The 15,765-nt window shown below is 44.3% G+C and overlaps 1 protein-coding gene across 3 annotated transcripts in view; it reads left to right on the top strand.

Moving 5' to 3' along the window:
* Window positions 1–15,765, top strand: part of SMOC1 (SPARC related modular calcium binding 1) — a 206,018-nt gene that overhangs the window by 122,783 nt on the left and 67,470 nt on the right. For all 3 annotated transcript variants that reach the window (XM_076003910.1, XM_012781181.2, XM_012781179.2), the window contains 2 exons: window positions 6,929–7,094; window positions 8,241–8,353. In XM_076003910.1, coding sequence (XP_075860025.1) covers window positions 7,025–7,094; window positions 8,241–8,353 — 183 coding nt within the window. In that variant the 5' untranslated portion in view covers window positions 6,929–7,024. The remainder of the gene's footprint in view (window positions 1–6,928; window positions 7,095–8,240; window positions 8,354–15,765) is intronic.

Here is a 15,765-nt window from a genome sequence, read left to right as displayed (position 1 = left end):
GCCATGGGCACATGGGTCTCAACATGCTGGTACATTCTCTTCAATGACTTAGGGATTTTTTTTCCTTTCCTTCAATTCAAGGGAAAAACCCTGTGTTTAATATGTGGCTTTCATTATCTAATAGATGTTCTTTAAAAGAAAAGAAAGTAACAAACAGCTTTCATTACTCTATATGTTTGAGAGTGTTAAGCTTTGGTGGGGGTTGGACAAAGAAAATCTCTTTTCATAGTAAGTGACAGAAAAAAGGGGCTACTTATGGTATATTTTAGGTAAGGTTTGATATTCATTCATTCATTCTTCAACCATGTATGAAACAACTGCTTTGGGACAGGCACTGTGTTAAGCTCTATGTATATAAAGAGGAATAAGACACAGTCTTTTATAGCCATGTAAATAGATAAATGATAATGCAGTATATTGAGGAATTTGATGGACGTATAAACACAATGCAGCTGGAGCTCCAAGAAAGCTAATGGTAGTGTTTAAAACATGAAAATGTTTGTTTTTTAGGATAACATCAGTGGCAATGTGGAATTTGAGCTTGAATTGGGCGGGGGCAGGAGGTTGGTGGCAAAGAATCAAGCACGTAGGCAAGAGATAGAGGACTAAGTGAAGTCTTGTGGATAAGAGAGGAAAGCCTGCTGGAGACAGAGGCCAAGTCAGCCCCTAGCCATTTCAGCCACCTCAGCTGAAGCACCAATGAGTAAAGCCATAGTGATTGTTCCAGCCCCAGCCAAGCTCCCAACTGAATGCAGTCAAATGTGTTATCTCAGCTGATATCATGTGGAGTAGAAGAATCTCCCAGCTGAGCCCAACCAAAACACAGAATTATGAGAAATGGTAAATCATTGTTGGAAGCTACTGAGTTTAAGGGTGGTTTGTTTTGTAGCAGTAGATACATGAAGCAAAAATGGTGAAAGCAAGTACTCGAATCTGTTACATATGAATTTATTAAAGAAAAACCTAAAATTAGTTTGAGTTTGATTTGTGATTTTTGAGTATGATATCATAAAGAGAAATGCCACTTGTTGCTCCAAATTATGAAATTCAGTCTCTCAAACCCAGTGGATGGACCACTGACCTGGTCGTTTAGTATGACTGCTACCCTTTCCTCTACACCTGGGCACAATATAGAGTTATACATTTTATGAGATGCCTGTTTAGATTTTAGATACTGGTTAAGTCAGCATGATACTAGCAGGTGGAAGTTAAGACTGCGAGAACAGCCCTGTATCATAAAGAAGTGAACGTCTCCCTCCAGATGGAACCTTAGGCTGGCTCTGTTGCTCCCCACACTGTCATGGAAACTTGGCACTTGATCAAGCCTAACACAGCTTGTGGTATTGGGGTGGTCTCCCTGAGTAAAAACGGAGACAGGGTTTGCTTTCTACTCTGCTGGAGACGGAAGGGAAAGGATCAGCGTGTGTGCCTTTCAGGCAGGAGGTGGTTGGTCTAACATTGATTCCATCTACCCCAATCTCCTCCATGGCAAAGGCGGCCCCAGCCAGTAGCTTACTTTTCCAATAGGAAGGATAACTTGTTTATATGTATTTTAAGTGTCTGTCCTACTTTACAAATGTGACCAAAACACAAAATGTTTGGAGTCATCTACTCCCCAAGGAGAGAGGGTGGGAGAGAACTGCAAATACACAATTATCCCAGCCCCTTTTGTTTGGTTTCCGTATTATGCAATCCTGTTTGACATTATTATTTTGTTTTTATTGTCCTTTGGTTAGGAAGAAGGAAGGAAATCTATGTGAGGATTTTTATAAAAATACTATTTTCCCACTATAGGGAAGTGGCTCAGTGTTTGGCTTGTTGGGGAGACAGCTTGCCTCTACCCAACACCAAAAATTTCCACCAACCGTGTTCTTGTGCCCACAACAGACAGTCGCACAGGGTGACTCAGACTCTGGGAGGTTTGTCTGTGTGCTGGGAGAACTGACATAGACCACAGGCTGGGGCTGGGGACTGCTAGTCTGGACTCCTGTCTCCTGCAAGAAGAGAGGAAAAAGCCACTTTCGTGACTTCAGGTGGACTGTGACAGACTCTTGGGAATATCCTGGCTGTTGACTCATAAGTAATGAACCGGTTTACTGTCTAGTTTCAAAACGCAGACATTTATTCTCAAGAATGACTTCTTTTTTTTCCCCCTTAGTCCGATCAGTCTTAGCCTGGCTCAAGTAGGAAAAACTCGGTTGAGGACTCTCCTCCCCTCTCCTGTTGGTTTGTTTGCTATGTAGCTGGGCTGTTGCATATGGCAGCCACTAGCCACATGTGGTCATTTAAATTTAAATTAACTAAAATTAAGCGCCACTAAATATTTCCTTCCCCACTTGCATTAGCTACTTTTCGGTGTTTGATAGCCACGTGTGGTTTGTGGCTACTATATTGGATGGCACAGATATAGAACATTTCCATCATCGTGGGAAGTTCTGTTGGACTGTGTGGCTTTGGAGCATTCCTGAGTCCCTCGGACCAAGTGCTCTCTTGGTATCTCTATCTTAGTGTATACGTGATATCCTGCTACCTCGCCATATAGTAAATGTCAGCTTGCTTGTTGCCTCGACCCTAGAGTGTAAGCTCCCTCAGGCCAGAGGCTATGTTGGTTATGTGTTGCTTCCTCTGCCTGGGAGCGTGTTGGGCTCACTCTTGATGCTCAGTTATTGAGTACAGAGTAGATGAACGGATGCGTGAACAAGCTGGAGGATTACCTTACTCTCAGTGTTTGTGGACACAAAATAATCCCTTTGGGGCCGGGGAGGTTTGGGTGATCCTATTAGGGCATACTCTTTCTGTTTAAACTCCACTTCATGGACTTCTTTGTTTTTATTTGTTTGTTTGTTTGTTTTTAAACAATCACAAATACACACAGTTCTTAAAACAGATGAAAACGAGACCCCGCAGTCAACTGAAGATGGTCTCTAGCAATGGCCTCATGCTGCCCCTGAACTTTTTAGTTGGCCTCAAAAACTGGTAATTTCTAGACAGGAATCCTTTGGGAGCGCTTCCGAAGCTGAGAACGATCTCCGTGTGCTGGGATAGGTTGGGCTTCTGGAGCTCTTTAACCTGTCTGTTTGCAGACAGAGCGTTCCTCTTGTTATTACGCTGTCTCTGGCACAAGTGCTGTGGCGTCTCTGTTGGCGCAGAGCAAACAATTTTCAGACCAACTTTATGGCCCATGGCTCAACCCCACAGGGCTGCCTGCAGCTCCCCTTTCTGGTGAGCTGTGGAGTGGACGGCAAGGCAGCCTCAGTGGGTATAAAAAGAAACTTTGTCATTCTCTCTCCCTCCTTTTTATCTGTGTATTCTCTTTAAAAAAAAATCTCTTTCCCCATTTAAATTCCAAATAAGAAAGATGAACAAGAACCTATACGTGACTTAGGATATGTTAACTAATTTAATCTTATCACAATACTATGAGGAGCAACGTATGCTACTACTTTCCTTTTTTTTTTTTTTACAGATGAGAAAACCAAAACCCAGAGAAGTTAGGCAACTTTCCCAAGATTACACAGCATGTAGGTGTTGGAGCTGGGAGCGACACCCATTGTCTGGATTCAGAGCCAGGCTTCTGACCACTGGGGTGCCCTGCCTTTCATTGTCACAGAGCAACACTGTAAACAGAAACACTGACCCTGTGGCAAAAATGATTTCACAAAGTAAAAAACTGTTTACTAAGAGCCTACTGTGTGCACCAGACACCAAACACTGAGTACCCAGATAAGCCGGCCCTGCCGTGCAGGCACTTGAGGCCCACTGCGACATGTTCCTGATAAGAGAGCTTGCTCTGAGTGGCGTGAGGACAGGACGCGCTGGGCTACCTGTGCCCATGTGTAACGCCGTGGGGAGGGTGAAGGGGGACATGGCCCGAGAAAGCAAGGCTCAGAGTGTGGGGGACCCCAGGGATCCCCGCACGGGCAGGAGCCTGGGAGGCCAGGTCTGTCACGCCACGCCGGCAGGGTTTGAGGCAATGCCACGTGGACAATGCCTCTACAGGGACACATTCATCCCACAAATAACGGGGTGCCCCAGCGTTGTGCTAGATGCCGGGCGGGGGCTGTTCCAGGCATCATCCTTGTCTTCATGCAGCTCGGAGGTGGGGATTGCATTGTTACTCAAACCACACCAATAGAGTCATCGGCACAAACTGTCACGAGCCATGAAGGAGAAGTGAGGTGTGAGAGCTTATGGTCCTCACCGGTGAGAGTCGGGAGCACGTCCCAGGATAGACGGCGTGAGCCCGTGTCTGAAGCAGGGTGGCAGGGAATGGAGAAGGATCGGTGTGTCTGAAGGCCTGGAGGTAGGGGGGCGTAGGTAGTTTGGGAGGTGGGGAGCAGGCCAGTGTGCCCCACAGCAGTGAGCTGGTGACAGAGGAGCCAGAGCAGAGGCTGGGTTGAGGGGGGTCCCCAGGGACAGGTTCTGCCTGGGCTGGCGACCGTGTGAGGGTCCTCAAGGGCAGTGGACACCACTCAAGGGGCAACCCGAGGGAGCCGGGCCAGGGGTCCTGTGAGGATGACACTGTCCCCTCTTGCCATCCCCGTCAACTTATCCCTCCTCTGTGTGGCAACCTGGGAGGCAGTGGGCTTCCTCTTGATATGACTATTTATGTTGTTTATTTTTGCCCTGAACACTAGATTCTACCAAATGCTGTGCTCAGGAGACACTATCAGGATAGTTCCTTTGGGGCCTTGGGCGGGACTCAGGTTTAACCTGTGAGATGGCCAAGTTGCACCCCCCATCACGACTAGGCCTGTGTAGTGGTTTCGGCCCTCAGATGCCCTTCCCCGTGCTAGGCAGCCAGCACCCAGGCATGCGGTCAGGGTGGTAGGAAGGACCGGCTTCATGGCTGGCCTGTGGTCTGTATATTCATGGACAGGCCTGGGCTCTCTTGGAGTTTGGCCGGCGTGGGGTTTGTGTTTCCAACGCTCCCTGGAAGGGTGTGGTACTACCCTCAACAAGTCTTCTGTGTGCTTTGCACAAAGGGCCTGCAAAATATGTCTGAGACAGGGCTTGTATTCACACCTTCGCAAAGCCTCTATGAGCTTGGTGTGATTATACGGTCAACTCTAGCATCACCAATGTCTGCCAGCCCGATGTGTGCTCCCGACATTGCCATGCAGTATTACAGGATATTGGTCCCCTCAACTCTGCTGCTAAAGGTCCTCAGTGTGCCCAGGGCTCTGCCACACGGGAGCGAGAGAGAGTGGACCTAGCTCTCTAGGCCCATATGATCTATTATGGGTTATTGAACAGAGCCCATGGATTGAAATGATCTAATTATTATTCTCCAACTGTATTCCATCGTTGTTAACAGGAGGAGGTTCACTGATAAATGTGCTTAAGATCAAATGAGTTTGAAAGATGCTTCATTGTGTATGCTTCTTGATCTGGTTATTGATTGCCAATAACAAGTGATGGTGAACTTCTTTAAACAATTTAGTATTATCTCTCGCAGTTCTGTAGGTTAACTGGGCTCAGCTGGGTGGTTCTTGGTTGAGGTCTGTCATGCAATTACAGTCGTCCCTCAATGTATGCAGGGGATTGGTTCCAGGACCCCCGAGTATACCAAAATCTATGCCTATTCAAGTTGTGTAGTTGGCCCTGCTGAACCCACATATATAAAAAGTTGGCTCTCCATATACAAGAGTTTTGCATCCCATGACTAATGTTTCAATCCACATTTGGTTGAAGAAAATCTGTATATAAGTGGATCCATGCAGCTCAAACCTGTGTTGTTTAAGGGTCAACTGTACTTATTTTTATTTTTGTTACTTGCAATCAGATAACAAGTGGGGCTAGAATCATCTTTACCCACATATATCCCTGTGCCTGGGCTGGTTGGACATTTCTCTCTCCATATGGTTTTGACACATGCTAACTTGGACTTCCTCACAGTATGGCAGTCACAGGGTTGTTAGGCTTCTTACACAGTGGCTGGTTTTCCTCAGAGTGAGGATTGTAAGAGGCAGAGGAGGGAGATGCTGGTTTTCCTCAGAGTGAGGATTGTAAGAGGCCGAGGAGGGAGATGCAAAGCTTTGTATAACCTAGTCACCCAAAACATCACTTCCACAACATTTTCTTGGTCAAGCAAGTTTCTGAGGCCAGCCAGTCCAGATTCAAGAAGAGGAGGTTAGATTCCATAGCTCAATGGGAGGAGTAGCAAATAATTAGCAGCTATCTTTAATTTGCTATACCTCTTGGAGGTTCACAATGCATAAGAATGTTTCAAAGTTGTCTGAGAAGTCCTGCACCAAAGAAATGTGTTTGCTCAGCATTTCCCAAGCTGATTACTATTGCTATTTTTAAAACCAGGAAATCCCTTTCCTACAGAAAATCACATAATCTATATTCTGTCAGGGAGAAGTGGGAAGAAATTGAAGGGTGATAGATTTGGGGCTCAATACTGTCTAATAAACAAAACTTTACAAAGATGGAACTTGGAGATTTATAGTGAGTTCCTGATTTGTGGAAGTACCCAAGAAGGGATTGCATGACCATCTGCATGGATGGTTAAAGCTTTGATTTTACTTCCAGCAGAGCTAGGTTCAAAATCAGCCTTTATCACTTATGGCTATGTGACATTGGGAAAATTACGCTCTCTGGACTTCAGTTTCCTTATCTACAAAATAAACAATTCTTATTTCATAGGATTGTTGTGAGGACTGAGGCCCTACATGTGAATTACTTGGCACAGTGCCTGTTAATGGTCTGTAATCATTAGACATTATTGTTTTTATGCTGTATAGAGAGTGCCTTCCTTGGCTAGACTTTGTGGTTGCTCAGTTCCCTTCATCTCTAGGGTTTAATAACTTTGGGTTTATTTGGGACTTGCTTCCCAAGGGTAAACTAGTACTATACGTCTTAGACTCACCCCACTTTTCTTGCAAAAGTAACCCCTATACTCTTTCACTTTTTTCCAACCTAGTTTCTAATAAGTGACCGTGACCCTCAGTGCAACCTCCACTGCTCCAGGACTCAACCCAAACCCATCTGTGCCTCGGATGGCAGGTCCTACGAGTCCATGTGTGAGTTCCAGCGAGCCAAGTGCCGAGACCTGACCCTGGGCGTGGTACACAGAGGTAGATGCAAAGGTGAGTGTACACCCCCCCCCCCCCAGCCAAGGAGAGGCCCCTGAGCACCACAGCTCCCTGCACTGTGCACTCTCCAGAGGGACCTTGGAATGAGTCTGTCCATTTGGTTTGCTGTCCTATCTCTCAACCCCTTTTACTGGGGCATAGGGAGGGAGAACTGGTCTACCTGAAGCAGTGAGCGCTTTTCTGTCTTGCAAACACTGCCACCAGGCTAGGACTCGGAGAGAGGGTGTGCTGCTGTCTGGCTAGTGCTTTTCCCTTTTTCTTTTCTTTTAATAGAGATACTTAAAATGGCAAGACTTCATTGCTGGCTCCTGAACAGGGATTCCAGATTGTTGGCTGACACATATGTTTTATTTGGTCTACTCACATGTTTAAAAACATTTGGGACAACATTTAAAAATTGGGAGATTCAACATAAAAATCTGGGCTTTTTGCACCTTTCTTCCAAAACTGGAAGTTCTGGTAACATTAGGTCTGTGTTCCTGCAAAGCGTCACACGGTTTGAGCTGAGCAGCGGCCACCCGCTTTAAAGGGGAGGCTGTTCTCCAGATTGCCCCAGTCTGCAGCACTCCCTACAGTCTCTCAGAGCTAAATGCCATTCTTCTCATACCCGGCTCATTTCTCTAATTCGTGTCACCTTCCTGAGTGCTGTAGGTGTTTGGGTGTGTAGCCCTGGACTGTTTAGTGTTGTCACAGGAGTGGCAGCAGGCTAAGCAGGCTGCCTTAGAGCCTTTGGTTTTCTAAAGAAAGTGTTTGCAATTTTTGAACCATAAAACATCTCTGAGCCCCCTTGGGCTCCCTAGTTTTATTAATAGGATAAACCAAGTGAAAAATAATGGAAGTGGAACATTTTTTTTTTCTGGGTGAGGGGAAGGGCACTTGGGAGAAAAGACAGGCAGAACCGGGTAAAAACATGAAGCCTCCTCCACTCCCCACTTTTCTAAGAATGACGTTACAAGGGAGATGGGCTGAGCGACAGTTCTTTAGCCACTGCCCTTTTGTTGTGGGACAAGCCTGCTGCAGGCCCGGCTCCCCCACAGGTGCAGGGGCTCCCTCTGCGTTTCTACACGGGGCAGTCATTTTGTCCCGTGTCCCAGCGTGGGCTCCAAGTGAAAAGCGAAACACACTCCTCTCCCCTTTTAGATGCTGGCCAGAGCAAGTGTCGCCTGGAGCGGGCTCAAGCCCTGGAGCAAGCCAAGAAGCCTCAGGAGGCAGTGTTTGTCCCAGAGTGCAGTGAGGATGGCTCCTTTACCCAGGTGAGACCTCGGACAATTCTCTTGGGCCGGTTGCCTGGACTCAGGCAGAGGGGAGGTGTCCGGCAGCGTGAGGGCCTCGGCCCCGCCTTCGCTTTCTGGGAAACTGCTGAGTGAGAGGCTCCTCAGCTCCTCCTGTGCTACCACCTCCCCCTCCCGGGCCCTCTGCACCGCCTCTTGCCAACTGGCAGTGGGTTTTGAAAAGAGGCATGGGCGTCCGAGCCAGGAAACTGGCATCGCTCGGCCGTCCTCCCTGCCGGCCTCTCCTCGGAGGGCTAGACCTGCGCTTTTCTCTTCTGTCAGACGTGGGCTGATTATTTTTTCTTATTCCTGCCAGTTTCCATGGGCAACCCCGGCATTCGCTTCACTGTTTATTGCTACCCCTCTGGACTCCCTGCTTCCTACCCCAGTCCTTGAACGGAGCAGAGCCCTCTTTGAGCACAAAGTGATCTGTGATTCCTGGAGTGAAGGAGCGAGTGTGTGTGCGCGTGCGTGTGCGCACACGTGGGTGTGCGTGGGGATGCATACACTCAGATTTTAAAACCTCTTTTCCTGGAGGTGCCGTGGCAATGGGAGTGGGGAAGGTCACTGGACAAGGGTGAGCTTAGCCAAGTGGTTGGGTTCGGCTCCCAGTGCCTGCAACTTTCATTGTCCAGTTGAGCAGCATTTGGGGGAATCCCTCTCTCTTAGAGCTGGGGCAGAGGCTTCAGGGGTTTGAAAACTTCCCTGTCATTCTGAATCAATGGGGCAAAGGGTGTTGTCTGGCCTTTGGTCCGGAAGGGTCTCCGGTTTCATTTCTGGGTGGGGTGCAGGGGATTACTGATTTGAGACTAACTGCCTGTTGGGGTGGAAATGTAGAGGGATGGGCAGAACTGGACATCAGTGTTTTAAAAGTTTCCCAGTTGATTCAAATGTGCAAACAGGCTCAAGCACTGCTGGGTTACACTGACCTTAGCTGCCAACCCTGGGAGGGGTGCTTTTTATCTGTTTTCTCCTCTAAGCCTCATCGTAGCCTGTGAGGTAGGTGTTTTCTCCCTGTTTACAGATGATGCAACAGCAGTGGGCTGTGGAGTAGCAGAGCTTGTTCGAACCCAGATACCCCTGACTCCAGAGCCCTCCAAAGACCTCCCTACTCTGCTGCTCTCTGAAATGGCACCTGTCGTAGAGGCTCTGGGGTGGCACTGGAGGGAGGCAGTCTGGTGCTGTGGTTAGCACCGCTTCTAGAGCCAGACTGCCTGGCGTGAAGCCCAGCCCCCACCACCTCAGGCAGGTCCCTCAGCTTTTCAGGGTCACAGTTTCATCATCTGAAAATCAGAGGTTGATATCTCCATTATTGTTATGTGTTATAATAATAATTGTATGTCATAATAATTATGTTATATATATCATTATACATTACTATTATTAGTGACTATTATAGCTTCCCTCATAAGGTTGCGATGAGGATTAAATGAGTTAACACACTTGGAACACATAAAAGCTCTATAAATATTTATATCATCATTATTCCCATCTCTGCTGTGGTTCTATTACTCAAGTCTTGCTAAGATTTTGTGGTTGATATCACTTAAGGGACAAAAAAAAAAAAAAAAAAAAAAAAAACCACCCAAATCTTTTAAATTTGAAACTCCCCATTTATGAAAATTGATGAATTCTGTCATTAATTTTTTTATTGATTATTTATTCTAGTAAGAAGAATGCAGGTGATCTTTGTATATATTTGAAACTGCACTGCTAAGAATTCATGTCCAGGGGGAAGAAATCAGACCTGTCTCAGATTAGTTTGTGCTGAGACAGGGTAAAGGTAACAGAGAGGAGGGCAGAGTCTGTGACATCGGTTTTCCCTTCCTCGAGGCTTGTGTAATCCTGGGCGTGTTGCTTATGAGGACGGTTGACCCCCTGCCCTCCCGATTCCGAAGTGTTTGCTGCCTTGTGACAGACAGCCTGCTGGCTGGCTTTGTTTTGTCGAGGTCAGGCAGGACCAGGTGGTGTTTGCTGGGGGAAAGGAACTTCCAGATTAGTCCGGGCTGAATTGCTAAATGAGAGGGCCCCTAAAGTTCAGCAAAGGTTGTGTAGACAGTCAAGAACCCGCTCATTTGTTTGACACGCTAAGCACTGCCATGTGTCTGTAGGCTCGAGGCTGGCCCGCCCCGGTGGGCAGCCAGACAGCCAGACAGCGGCCCATTCCCAGCCAAAGTGATTGAAATGGATGTGCCTTTCTTCTGATCAAAGACACTGCAACAACTTCACAAAATGAGGCTGCCTCTTTGAGTGTGCTTCAGTCCCAGTGACAAGCTGCCAAAATGCCGAGATGAATGCTTTCTCCTTCCCCCAACCTGTACCACCACTTAGCTGGGCTTTTTATTTTTTGCAAGAACAAAACCAAGAGACAAACTACACATTGCTTTAATATTCTTTAGAATATTGATAGGTACACATCCTGGTGTTAATAACATATTTTAGCCCTGTGAATATTACACGGTAACCCTCTCTTGAAATTTATGGGGGAACTTACCCCTGACCCAAGTCACACACACAAGTGGCTCATCTTCCATCTATACCAGCAACGTTGTGCATTAGATTTTTCAAAGTCTCAATACCTGCGCCACATCTATTAAATCAAATTCTGGGAGTGGGACCCAGACATTGTTTTTTTTTTTTTTTAAGCTTTCTAGGTGATGCCAGTATTTGGTCAAAGTTTCGAACCACTGTTCTAAGGACTTCATCACTCTTATTTATTGATTACATCATTGGGAGGTAGAATTAAGCCTCTTTGGTGATCTGTTGAGGAAGAGCAGGAGCTACAGACTTTGTCCTTGGCTGCAGTCTTATCTGTTTTCTCTTTTGGATATTGGGAACATAATTCCTGACATCTGTTCTACCAAGTCGTCTGCCAAGCAGTTGTCTGGTGCCCAAGCTGATTAACTAAAGCATCAGTCATGGTGGGACGGTGTTGGATCTTCACCATCAGATAGTGTTGGCTGGAGCTTGGCAAGCGTGTACATCATTGAATGATAATGATGTTGACTCTTTATTGAGTGGTCCCAGGTGCTAGGCACTGAATTTTATACTTATTAATCTTCGTTAAAACCTTTTGAGGTTATTAATATAATACCTTTATTTATAAAGGAAAACTGAGGTTTGAAGGGGTCGAATAGCTGGTTTAAGGTCACTAAGCTAAAAGGGATTTGTATTCAAGCCTACCTAATTTTGAGGCCCATGCTTTTAAATTTTGGGGGCTACAAAAGTGGCCTTGATGCATATGAATTCCATTTTCATCACCATTGTTATTCCAGAAGTTCTCTCTCTGATGTTGTTGAACAATTGATTAAACAAACATTTAAAAACCCCAAACTTTTGATTATAGAAATTGAAAAAAACATAAAAAAGTAGAAATAACAATATAATGAACTCCATGTACCCATTACCTAGCTTCAGCGATAATTGACATGCTGCCAATTCCGTTTCATCTTTACCCCATCTTCATCTCCCACTTCAAATTGGATTGCTTTAGAGCAAATTTCCAGACACAGTATCTTTTCATCCTAGACATTTTTGAGCTCTGCTGTATTCTGGGCTGTAGGTTGCAATGGGGCATTCAGAAAAATATCATGACCTCTGCCTTCAAGGAGTTTACATGCAGAAAAGATATTAAGACATATGACAAAGTAACTATGTAAAAGAACATATATATACAACTGGTAATGTTACAGAAGTCCATTTACAAGTCAGTTATTTGGAGTTATGAATGCATTTTATTATTTAGAAAATATATACAAATTTAAAATTTCTGAACACAAACCCCTTAAATAAAACTAAAAGCAAGCGGGGCGTAGTGGAACATGCCTGTATTCCCAGCTACTTGGGAGGCTGAAGTGGGAGGATCGCTTGAGCCCAGAAGTTTGAGGCTGTAGTGTGTTATGATCACACCTGTGAATAGCCACTACACTCCAGCCTGAGTGACACAGTGAGACCTCATCTTTAAAAAACAAAATTGAGGCCGGGCGCGGTGGTTCACGCCTGTAATCCTAGCACTCTGGGAGGCCGAGGCGGGCGGATTGCTCAAGGTCAGGAGTTTGAAACCACCCTGAGCAAGAGCGAGACCCCGTCTCTACTATAAATAGAAACAAATTAATTGGCCAACTAATATATATAGAAAAAATTAGCCGAGCATGGTGGCGCATGCCTGTAGTCCCAGCTACTCGGGAGGCTGAGGCAGGAGGATTGCTTGAGCCCAGGAGTTTGAGGTTGCTGTGAGCTAGGCTGACGCCATGGCACTCACTGTAGCCTGGGCAACAAAGCGAGTCTCTGTCTCAAAAAAAACCCAAAAAAACCAAAATTGAAACCAAATCAAACCAAGCAGCAGCCCAAAAGCAAATGACACACATTAGCCTTAATGACAAAGAGCCAATCTTATATAAAGAACTCCTATAATTTAGAAAGAAAAAGATTCTAGTAGAAAAGTAGGCAAGAGATATCAAGAAGCAGGTCACACAATAATAATAAATAGCCAGTAAGTGAATAGGAATGATGTTATCTTCATTTATCATTAGAGAAATACAAACAACAATGATGATGGATTATTTTGCTTACCAGATTGGTAAAAATTGGCAAAAGTTGATAATATTCAGGGTTGGGTGAAGGGAAAAGGCTACCCATACATTGTAGTTGGGAAAGTAAATTGACACTGACTTTTTAATGGGTTAGTTTTGCAATATGGGCCCAAAATTCTTAATTGTGCTCACATTGTGGGCCTGCAATGTCACTCCTAGGAATGTATTCTAAGGAAATAATCAAAAACGATGTGAAAATATTTAGCCACAAAGATTTTCACCTAAGTTCTGTTTAAAATAGCAAAAATTTAGAAACAACCTGAGTATCCAATGATAGAAAATTGTTCAAACAAATTATGACATAGCCATGCTATGTAACCACTGAAATGATGTGTTGTAGACACTTATTTTATATGTGTGTGCATGTATGTGTATCAGGGACTTCACTAAGCAAATAATTAACAAAAGAATTATTTTCATTTTTTTTCCAAGTAGAAAAGCTATCTACATGGCTAAAAAACATTCTGACAATATAGAAGTACATAAGAAAGATAAAGCCAGTGATTTTATCTCTTTGAAATAACAACAATTAAGTCTAACCCTCTAGATTTTTTTCCTTGTGTGTACTTATTATCACTCTACCAAAAATGTTGTAATATCATATATTGTTTTATAACATTTTCTTAACTAATTGTATTGCAAACTTATTTCTAGGTAAATTATATATAGCGCTACCTTATTTGTAAAAAATGGCTGCAGTGTGGTCTATTGTTTGAATGTATCATAAATCCTGGAAATGTGGGCATTACATTTCCAGAAGTTATATGTTGGGTCAAAAAGACATGCAGTTTTTGAGGCATTTGATGCACACTACTAAATTGTTTTCCATAAATGTTGAGCAACTATGTGGTTGATTAGTGGTTGCTATCAGACACATTCCCAAGCCATTTTTTGTGTAGATGGATTGTAGTTCTAATAATATTATACGATATGAGACACTATTCATTATGTTACTTTTATGTGAAAAAATGTGTTATTTTTTCCCGTCTTTGAGCTGCTCCATGTTCTAGGAACAATTTTTCTTGATGTAGCTCTACAGGCACTAACATTTTTCCCATTTTCACTCATTCTAACCACTGTTCCCCCAACCAGTGCACACATATATCACACACACGCACACACACGCACACACACACACACACACACACATATACATACTTTTTTAAATTTCTGAGATAATTTTCCTTTATATAGGGGTCTGGAGAGCTGTAATTTCTTCTTGATGATGTTTTTTTCTGAAGTTGGAAGCTAAAAATAACCCAGAAAAGTTCTGTGCTTTTTGACAAAGGCAGAGAGCTCCCTTGTCATTTCTATGTTGTAGTTCTATATTTTTTTATTGTTGTGTTCCCTAAAACCTGGGGAAATACACATTTATTTCCTAGATGCCTGGGGTTGAGCTATGAAGCAGGTCTTGTTCCTCTTTAGCTGCCCTTCCCCCCACCCCACCCCCACAGCACAGAACCTCTTCTTCCTGATGTCACCCCTGTAGACCTGAGTTGTGTGGCTAGGCTAGCTTGTCCTGGAAACACCTTGGTTTACCGCCTGGTCCTTCCTTTGCCAGATTCCCAGCAAGTCCTGAGGGTATCTATGCTTTTTTAAAATTTTGAAACATTAAGGGGGTCCAGATATTTTTGTTATGTGGATTGCTTTTATAATGCTTAAGCCAGTGCTATTGGTGTGCCCGTCACTGGTATCTGTGCTTTTCATGAACGTGAGCCTTCGTTGCCCTTGGCTGATTAAACATTGGCAGGCTGGAGTGCTGAGCATCCTCATGGGGTGGAAAGGATTTGTCCTATCGTGATGAGCTTGGAGTTCTAAAAAGAGTCCAAGGGCAATGAGCTTTTGTCTTAATGTGGAAAGATCTTTCCTAGAGTGACAGACATTGTGGCTCTCTCCCCAGACAGGGTAGAGGACAGAGGGTAAAGTACAGAGTAAAGTACTGGGTAAAGTACAGAGACCCGGGGTGCATCTGTAAGGTGGAGTGTTCCTAAGCTGTTTCAGCCACAGATGGTCCTTTTGGATCCTGCAGACAAAGCCAGTTCTGTATGTTTTAGTGTATGGAGCCCTGCTTTCGACCTACAATGCCAACTCTTTTCTTGTTTTTATAAAGCAGTCGTAGTGTTAAAAATTCAAGCCCATCCTTTATGTATAGATGGCATAAATGGTAAATGGATCTACTGTTGGTCAAGTGATTGCTTTTCTTTTTCCTGTTTTGCTAAGTGTTCAATAAACATTATTATTATTACAATTTAAATATCTACTGTGTCCAGGGCGTCTTGCTGTTTTTTTTACATGTGTTTTCCATGCAATTGCTTTTGTTCCAAACAACCAGATACTGTACATGATAATTTATACAAAATGCCCTCTATTTAGCACATGGTCGTTGCTTAGCCCCTGCTAGTTTTCCTCCTCTTTAGGTTCTTAGTTTGCTCAAATGTAAAATGGGAGAGTTGAGTTAGGTCAGAGTTTGGCAAACTGCTCTGTGGGCTGGACACCTGCTTTTGTTCTTTAAAATAGTAGATCTATTGAGATATAATTTGCATACCATAAAATTTTCCCCTTTTGAAATACACAATTGAATGGTTTTCAGTGTATTCACAGAGTTGTACAACCATCACCACTATCTAATGCCAACACATTTTCATCTCCCAAGAAGAAATCCCGTACCCATTAGCAGTCACTTCCTATTACTTCTCTGCTCAGCCCCTGGCAACCACTGATCTACTTTCCATGTCTATGGTTTGCTTATTCTGCATATTTCATATCAATGGAATCATACATAACATGTGGGCTTTTATGACA

Source organism: Microcebus murinus, chromosome 6 (genome assembly GCF_040939455.1).
Source record: "Microcebus murinus isolate Inina chromosome 6, M.murinus_Inina_mat1.0, whole genome shotgun sequence".
Taxonomy (NCBI): domain Eukaryota; kingdom Metazoa; phylum Chordata; class Mammalia; order Primates; family Cheirogaleidae; genus Microcebus; species Microcebus murinus.
The sequence above is the reverse complement of the archived record's forward strand: the minus strand, read 5'-3'. Positions and strand labels throughout refer to the sequence as shown.